This window comes from Malus sylvestris, chromosome 11 (assembly GCF_916048215.2).
Source record: "Malus sylvestris chromosome 11, drMalSylv7.2, whole genome shotgun sequence".
NCBI classification, from domain to species: Eukaryota; Viridiplantae; Streptophyta; class Magnoliopsida; order Rosales; family Rosaceae; genus Malus; species Malus sylvestris.
The window spans coordinates 34,161,684-34,170,434 of record NC_062270.1 but is presented as its reverse complement, the minus strand read 5'-3'; the positions used below and the strand labels follow the sequence as shown (position 1 = coordinate 34,170,434).

At 38.5% G+C, this 8,751-nt stretch overlaps 1 protein-coding gene and 1 long non-coding RNA gene across 2 annotated transcripts; one reads left to right on the top strand and one right to left on the bottom strand.

Annotated features, from left to right (window-relative positions):
- Positions 1-1,405: 1,405 nt before the first annotated feature.
- On the bottom strand, positions 1,406-2,708 carry LOC126588749 (uncharacterized). Its single transcript, XR_007611594.1, has 2 exons — positions 2,506-2,708; positions 1,406-1,944 (listed from the first exon to the last, which is right to left on the bottom strand). It is a non-coding gene; the product is annotated as an uncharacterized LOC126588749 (long non-coding RNA).
- A 4,853-nt stretch (positions 2,709-7,561) lies between these two features.
- LOC126588629 (uncharacterized) lies at positions 7,562-8,456 on the top strand. The gene has a single exon (XM_050253735.1). It carries the CDS (start codon positions 7,801-7,803, stop codon positions 8,329-8,331), a length of 531 nt encoding a protein of 176 aa, XP_050109692.1. The 5' UTR covers positions 7,562-7,800; the 3' UTR covers positions 8,332-8,456.
- Positions 8,457-8,751: the final 295 nt, after the last annotated feature.

Below are 8,751 nucleotides of genomic sequence, written 5' to 3'. Positions count from 1 at the left end.
TTTGATCATAAAAACAAAGTTATATAAATCGGCAACGGATATTTTGAGTAGGAATTCCTACTCATCATTTGAGTAGCCAAGTATTGTTCTTTTTATTATGAGAATGATAACATTAGTGGATTAGATACTTAGTTGCTAGGAGGAAGGAGAATTGGTCAAGAAATCCAAACCAATGTGTAAAGGCATGATTACTTTCTGTCAATGTAGTTAAGCACTGGATAAAGGATTGTTATTATACATAAAGATTTCCCATTATTGTTCTAAATAAAGGAATGCAAAGAGGTAAAACAGAGAGTGTAAAAATCAATCACTCCCCAAAATGAAATAGTTATCCAATGGTCCCAAAGAATTGCAGATGACATTAAAACTCATAATTGCTTGAAAAATAACAGAACCAGGATATTCTTTAAGATAACATCCGTGAAAAAGGGATAAATTTTGAAATTTGAAATGACATAAAGAAAACCAAATGTGTGTTTCTTCTTCTCCATTGAAAGAGAGTTTGGACTACCACAGTGGCGGATATACAGAGGGACCTGGGAGGTCCCAGGACCCCTCGACGACCCTAAATTGCTGCTAGAAATTTTTCGGGGACCCCTCGTACTCGTACATGAGGTGTGTTATGTAATTTTTGGGTTTGGTGGTTCTGTTCTTGGGAAGACGAAAGGAGGAAAGATGATTAAATGAGTCTCTCTCATCCTTTCCCACATGACCACCCTCAAACTTTCCCATTTAATGTATTTTTTAATTGGTCCAATCACGTTTGGACAGCTAGCATCAAGTTGATCTTTCCAAAAAAGAAAATGGGTTGTCAGTCCCTAGGTGTATTTTTGTTAATTGGTGTGGCTGCCCTTTTTATGCGTCCAATGCCTCATTTTGCTTTCTACACCCACATATTTAACACACTTATTTGTCTTAAAATTCAATATAAATCAATATGATCTCTAAAAGTATTATGTAAATTACTATGAACTTGTAATTATTTAAACTTTTATCTTATACCTTAAATTCACCAAAATACTAAAGGTATATAATAAATTTACTTAAATCCGCCTAGACCGCAAGCGGATAAGAAAGAAAATAGGACCTTTTTAACAATTGGTATATGTTTTGTGTTTTTTTTTTGTTAAATGTGTAGTTTAGAAATAAAAAATATGGAGAGATTTTTCAAGCCAAAGCCAATAGCATCATCTATTTGTTCATTGAGAAAGATGGTTGAGTGACAACTTAGTTATTTATATTGAGAAATATGTTTTTTTTATGTATTGGTAATGAAGCTATCATAGAACATTTTCAGACTATGAAACCTCATCGTGGACGCTCAAATTAAGATTTTATAGTTTGTAATGCTGTTTTGCGTATGATTTTTGAATGAAATGTATTATATTTAACTTTTCAATGTTAATTTTGTCTATAATTTTTTTTTTACCTTTATTAATAGGACCTTCCGAATTTAAAATCCTGGATTGGCCACTGAACTACCACCAACAATATGAATTTTGAGTCCATCCACAGAAGGATGTAATGAACAGAAATAACTTAGTTTAACTAAACAGATAGACCTAGTCGTTATCGGACGCCTATCATGCAGAAAATTGTAGTTCTCGACCCTTCTCTACCTCGGTCGGTTCCATCTTACCTTCCTCAAAGAACATAGTAGTAACCCAGCACTAGAAACAACACAACACACACAGCAGCAGAAGCAGCCCATAGCTAATAGTTGGTACTCGAATTTTTCCTCTTCAGGATGTCCTTTGGTAGTGCGTCTGAACCTCTTGCTCGACCTCTGTTCTTCAGAAATTATCCTTTTGTGCCTTCGCCTTTGCCGGAACAGAAGCTTCAACCTTTTTCAATTACCTTTCCTGGTTCTGCAACCGCAGCAATAGGTTCTATTGGTTCCTTGGAATTGGGCTTGGTTGCAGATGATGACTTCTTCTTTGCCTTCTTCTCACGCTCCTGAAGCAAGTCAAATTGGTAACTCGTGACAGTTTCTAACACCAACCAGATTAACTTAGATAGAGTAATAACAATAATTAAATTGAAATGAATAAATAGATAGCTTGAAACGATGCGGCAAGTGCGATAAGAAATGCTCCCACGGAGTGAAATGTGTTTGTTCAACTTGTGGATATGGCTGAATATTCAAAGGTTTCATGCCATAGAGTTTAAAGATAATTGAAACGAATAAATAGATGGCTAGTTTCTGTACTCACAAGAGCAAAAAGATCGTTTCATTTGTTTTGTGTTGCTTTGTTAGTTGAAAAGTCTGTAAATTGTCTCTAGATTAAGATTTTGTACTAATAAGGTCCTGCATTTGGTGTAAATTTCTCAGAATATATTACCTTTGCCCATTATTTTCGTACTTTTTTCTCAGGACCCTTGGGATTTCACAGTTGATAGTCGACAAAGAGGATCTCTTAATAATTGTATAGATAATACAACAAAGAATGTACAATTCTAATTTCAAACAACGTAAGGAAAATGAAAACTTGTACACCGTTGAACTTACAAAAGTGAGCCAAACTTCGAAGCAACGTATGCTTGCTTTTTAGAAGAAAGTCTCTGGCTTTTGGGCTACAAAAATGCCACCTCAAAAATCGTTTGGATCCCATGAGCAGTAATGTTAAATTGTTCCCCATTTCAAAACTTAGAGATAAAGAATGAGCTCAGCTTCAAACCTCCGCTTCTTCGTAGGGTTAATTTCTTCTACCTGAACCAATGTAAATTTGAACATAAAAAATGTTAGGCTAAAGACATATTAAGAGTTAAGTATGAACATAAACACGAGATGATTATTATGCTGATACTCAAACTCCTTAATAGATTGGGGCACATTTCGTGATGATAATATTGATAATAGTCATACAACTATGAAACATCTCCAATCAAACGGTGTTTCCTAAAATTTATCCAACATTTTCAGTTATCCATTAGCCTTATACCATCACCAGTGAAGTGATATCAGTATGCCAGTGAAGAGTCTATATGGTTCAGGTTATAAGGCATCTGACACAGGCCAATAAAAATCGATACAGTTCCACAAAAGGTTTTTTTTTTTTTTAATTTTATTTTTCGGTCAAGATAATTTAATTACATAAAACTACCTCAATTATGGGTCGAATGATAATATCATACCTCATTTTTAAAAAATGACAATGTCATACCTTATTTTATGAATTTGTTCCAATGTCAGACTTCCGTCAGTTTTTCTGTTAATTTCTTTGTTAAATGTTGACGTAGCTAGAGACGGACCCACTCATTAATCCAACTGGATTAAAAAATAATTAAATATTACAAAATTAAAATTATATTTTTATATGAAATTGTGGGATCCACCTCTCTCTCTCTCTCTCGCCTTCCTGGGCCCCCCTCCCCCCCCCCCCCCCAAAAAAAATCCCAAAACCCAGAAACACTTCAAACCATGCATCTCTCTGGGACTTCTTGGTATTGCAGTCATGACAAGAAACAAAATGCACCCGAAACAGCAACACAGGCAATCCACGCAAAAAGAGCCATGTTCATTGGGTTTCTAATCCATTATTTGCCCATTTTCATGAATGAAACCTAATCAATTTTCTTAGAAAAACCCCATGGATTCGTTCTTTAAAGCCATGGCCGCTTGAGGCCACAGATCGTGACATTTCATCTCTCTCCTCAGCCAACCGCTTAAACTTGGCAGATGTAGAACCAAATTTGAAGAAACTAACTCTTTATGGCCACCCTTTCTCATCTCTCTCTTGCCACTCTCTTTTGTTTCTTTGGGCACCTGCATCCCCAAAATCCCAAAACCTAGAAACCCTTCCCATCCGTCCCCCCCAACCTTCATCCACCATCCTATCTCTCTCCTCTCTCTCATGTGCAGCGTCTGTTGAGCAAAAATTGTACATAATATGTAAACAAATAATTCACTCGACACAATTTCACCCTCGTTCATTTTTCCGAAGAGGGTTTTATTAATTCGAGTTCGACCCATTCTAGGCTACGCGCCTATTAATTACAGCCCTTCTTTTGGGAAAGGAATACCCTTTGATTCCAATTCGAATAAAAATGTAACTTGAGGACTTTGGTGTTTGTTTGATTTTGTGACTGTACCTAGGTTGAATCCTAGATTGCCTACGTACCCTCTTGAGGGATCAAGTCACTCGTAGTTCATGTATTTGTTGAGATTTGATGCCTTGTGCAGTTTCAGCTCGTGCAGGCAAGGAGCGTAATGTGGCTTCGTGCTATTTAAGTCTTGTTACGGCTTCGTGCCCTTTTGATACTTGATACGGCTTCATGCCATTGAAATTTGTTGCGGCTTCGTGCCTTTTGATACTTGACTCTTCGACTTTACTCTTTGTAGAATTTGTAATTCCTTGGGTAGAGTAGTAGAAGTGAATTTAGTTTATATAAACTAGGGATTCGTCTTGCTTTCACGGTTGCGTCTAAAATTTTGATATCAGACTGCCTACGTATCCTTAACGGAATCAAACCGGCGTAGTTCATTAACTTGATTTCATGGTTGCGTCTGAAAAATTGATATCAGACTGCCTACGTATCCTTAACGGAATCAAACCAGCGTAGTTCATAAACTTGATTTCATGGTTGCGTCTGAAAAATTGATATCAGACTGCCTACGTATCCTTAACGGAATCAAACCAGCGTAGTTCATAATTTTGTTGAGATTTGATGGGGCTTTGTGCCATTTGAGATTTGATGCGGCTTTGTGCCATTTAAAGTGGCTTTGTGCCATTTGATATTTGATTTTTCATTTGACATTTTTCGTGGCTTCGTGCCATTTGACTACTTCAAGAATTTTAACAGTAGCTTGATTCATTTTTAACGTAATGCAAATCCACTAATTTGAGGTGATACGCCCATCGAGTTTTGCATTTTGAGAAGGCTTGTGTCCACGAATTTTGAAGCGATCGACGTCTTCTCTTCATCCATTTGTATTTGTACTTGACAACGGGTTAGTTTGGATTTGTCTTATCATGGTGCCTTTGCCATTTTGTTGTCATGCTTCTTGATTTATGCACAACATTTTGATAGAAAGGGATCATGTTCGTAGTGCCCATGTGATTGGCACATCAAGTTTGTTTTCTTCTTTTGCTGTACCTTTTTTCCTTTCTCCATTTCTTTGTTTGGGATCCGAGACTTTTGAGAAGTCTAATTACGAATTAAATACCGACACTTGTTTCTTTTTTGAGGCAAAGTCTTTGAAATGACTTATTTCCTTCCTTTTGGTTTCCACATAAGCATCAATTCCTAATTAATTTATGAACATTGCAGGCTTTCCATTTCTTTTCCTTGTAGTCCCATTTCTTTTCCTTGTAGATTTGGATTTCTAAGTCCAAGTAGAACTTCACGTGGCATTTAGAAAAAACCAAGTCATACTCAGCTTTGTAAAGGTATCTGGAACACTTTTCTTCCTTTAGAGTTTTTTTAAACTCATTGTATATACTTTTCCTTCCTTGTGTAGAGAAACATACTTGAAATTGGAATAAAAGCAGTCACCCATCTTGCTTTTTTTTTTCACATTTCTCAAGCAGAAGACTTCTTCGATTTTTCAGAAGCAGAGCTCTTAAATGACTTGGGTTGTTTGGGTTTTGCTGCGATACATCTCTCTTTCTGAGAGGTAGGAGTAGGTGGAATAAGAAAGATGAACTATTAAAGTTGCGAAGCCGGCACTTCAAAGTGTTATAGTATCGTCGTCTCGAGTACTGCACAAAACTTTTCTTGATGAAAACTTACTTATTTCCTTTACTTTTGACTTGGAGCTTCTATCAATCCATTTCCATCTCACATTTTCTTTGTGTTTGTGTCAAATTTCCCAGCAACTTTGAAGACAACTTCCTTTTTTTATTCCCTGTCGTAGCTTTCTTTTCGCATACTTTACAATCTCCATTTTTTCCTTCTCCTTCGAATTCTTAGCTCAAAAAGACTTTGGTGGAACTCTTGAACAATACGTTATCTTTCTTTTCCCTTTTGTCTTGCAGAATCTGTTAATTTTACTTACTTTTCCTTTACAAACCATCTTTTCCTTTGCAAACTTTCTAGCTGCCTGAGCAGCCCTTTGTGTTCTATCCTCCGTTACTCTCCTTGCTCTCTAAGAGCTTTTTGCCGAGGAACGGAGCATCACCACTGGGCAGAGAGGGAGACGGAATTGTTGCAGTCGTGGCTGCTGGAGATTGGCGGTTTGGGGTGCGAGTTTTAACGACTTTGAGGTGTCTGATAAGGTGTAGGCAATATGACAGCGGTGGTTGTTGATCCATTCCTCCATTGACGTGCATTCCTTCGGGTTCTTCTGGCTTTATGCAACACGGCATCACCAAACCCGTCTCTTTCAAGCCGCATAATGCATGAACTCCATATGGAAAACCACCGGGAACAACGGTTAGAGACATGGCACGATTGCTACTTCCGTTTAGGCTTCCGTCTGACGTCGGCGGTTGCTGCAACGTTATGCAAAGAAGGAAAGGCTGTTGCGGGAGCGAACTCGCGGATCAGAGATCGGTTACGGGAATGGCATGGATGCTGCAATGTTGTCGTCGGTATTGTGGATGTGTTGGTGTTCGACGACTGTTGCAGCGTGTGGCGAGGAAGGAAGGTCGGTTCTATTCTCAGAACTTCTCTCGACTATTTGTTGTTGCTGCTATGGTGAGCCGGTAGGCTTAGTCTCCATTTTTGGCTTTGGTGAAAGATGAAGAAGCAAGCAAATTTGCTTCTTTCTCTCCTGCAAAAGTCGAGAGGAAAGAAAACAACAAAGAACAATTTAAAATAAATTTATACCTTGCTGCTCTTTGCTGTTTCTTTTTCTTTATGTTTCTCCCTTGTTTTTTTTTATTGCTATGTTCTTCTTTGCCGTCCGTTCTTATGCGTGTTCTTCTCAATTTCTGCAGAGCCTCCCCTCTTGTTTCCGTCTCTTTGTTTGTCTTCTAATGCATGGATGAACATGTCTTCTTTTCTTTTGAATTTTAAACTCTTTCCTTTACTTTTGGCTTGTAGCTTTTGTCTACATGCTTTTGATTAACGTTCCAAGTTTACAAAACCCATAATTTAGATAAGGAGCCGTGACTTTTGTTTGTTCTCCACGTGGGCAGCATTTCCACTTAACTTGGAGAGATTTTGTTTTGCAGCAAGCTTCTTTCTTCTTCTATTTGAAGACTTCCCATTTTCTAAGTCCCAAATAGAGCTTCAGGTGGTGGTGTTTGAAAAGGAAAACCATATTTTAGCTTTCCATTTATTTTGAATTGCATGGAAGACAACTGCCCATTTTTAAGTGACCACGTGCATGGTTTAGAAGACCAATTTCTTTCTCTTCTTCTCTACCGTAGCTTTCTTTTGCAGACTTTGCAATCTCCATTTTTCCCTTATCTTTCAAATTCCTGGCACAAAAAGCTTTGGGTGGAACTCTTTTATCCCATGTCTTTTCCTTTAATAATCAAAGCCTAGTGCATTTAGGGTGAGTCCTAGACTCCCACGTGATGAACAACTTTTCTTTCTTTTATTTGCCTTCCTTTACTTTGTATTGAAACCCATCTCATTTTGTCTTCATGCCCGTCACTTTGTTGTCAACTTTTCTCTTTGCACAACAGCACAGCAAGTCTTTGCTTCCATATGGAAATAAGTCTTTACTTTTCCTTTGCAAACCTTCTAGATTCCTGAGGAACCCTTTGTGTTCTCTCTTCCGTTAATGACCTGAGAGCAATCTTCATTCCCGCTGGTGCTTGAAGTCGGCGTCATTCTGACACCCTTTGTAACGCAGGAAGACTTCGGCTGATTTCGTTGCCGTTGGTCCATGCTTTTTGTTGCTTTTCCATGTCTGTGTTTGTTGCTGCAGTGTTCGACATCTTCAACTTTGAGAAGACAGAGCATGGCGTTGGGACTCTCACGGAGCTTTCAGGTTTGATTGGAACTTCATGGGGTGGTTTAGACCACCCCGAAGAAATTCATGGGACTAACTGCCGCGGCACGGAGCACTTAGATTTGATTGGAACTTCACAGGATGGTTTAAACCACCCCGAAGAAATTCATGGGATTGACGGCAGCGGCACAGACGAACTTGCTGGGCATAGAAGTCACTGCATGACCGCTGTTTGTGACAGAGACGATGGTTTCTTTGCTGCTATTGGCGAAAAAGACGGCAAATGTCTCCGTTGGTGGAGAAGAAGAAGAAGCAAGCCCAATGACAGGTTTGGGGGGGTCGGTGTGAATTGTTGGTGGTGCATGTTTCCACCAACATCTTCTTTGCTTCGGTCAAACAAGAAGAAAAGGAAACCTCCCCCATTTTTTTCTGCAAAAGACTATAACAACCTCCTAATAAAAATCATGAATCCATTAAGAGAATGAAAATACATTTTTAAGCTTTCTTCTCTATATTTGGCTTCTTGTTGCTGTTCCTTTTCGCTTTCTTTTGCTGCCTGTCTTTTTTTTGTCGATTTCCTTCCTCTTGTGCTTCTCAATTTCTGCAACGTTTTCTTGTCACTCTACCCTTCCTTTTCTTTCGTCCTCCGTGTGCTTCAATTTCTGCAAAGTCTCTCTTCTTCTTTCTGTGTCTTCTGTCCTCTTTGCTTTGGTTCGATGCCTTTTTATAGGCGAACAGTGGACATGGTAGTTGAAGTTAGTGGGATGCAACTTTCCTGGGGTGTGGAGATGCTGAGAGAAAACCATCTCTTGAGTGGAGAACGTGGGAGTTTTAGAGGGTTCTAGATACACACGTTCTCTATACTTGGTTGCCATGTAGATGACGAACTCCTTCATACTTGGTGT

Bases quoted from the DNA above. Each gene is read 5' to 3' on its own strand.
- LOC126588629 (XM_050253735.1), top strand. From the start codon at position 7,801: ATGTCTGTGTTTGTTGCTGCAGTGTTCGACATCTTCAACTTTGAGAAG.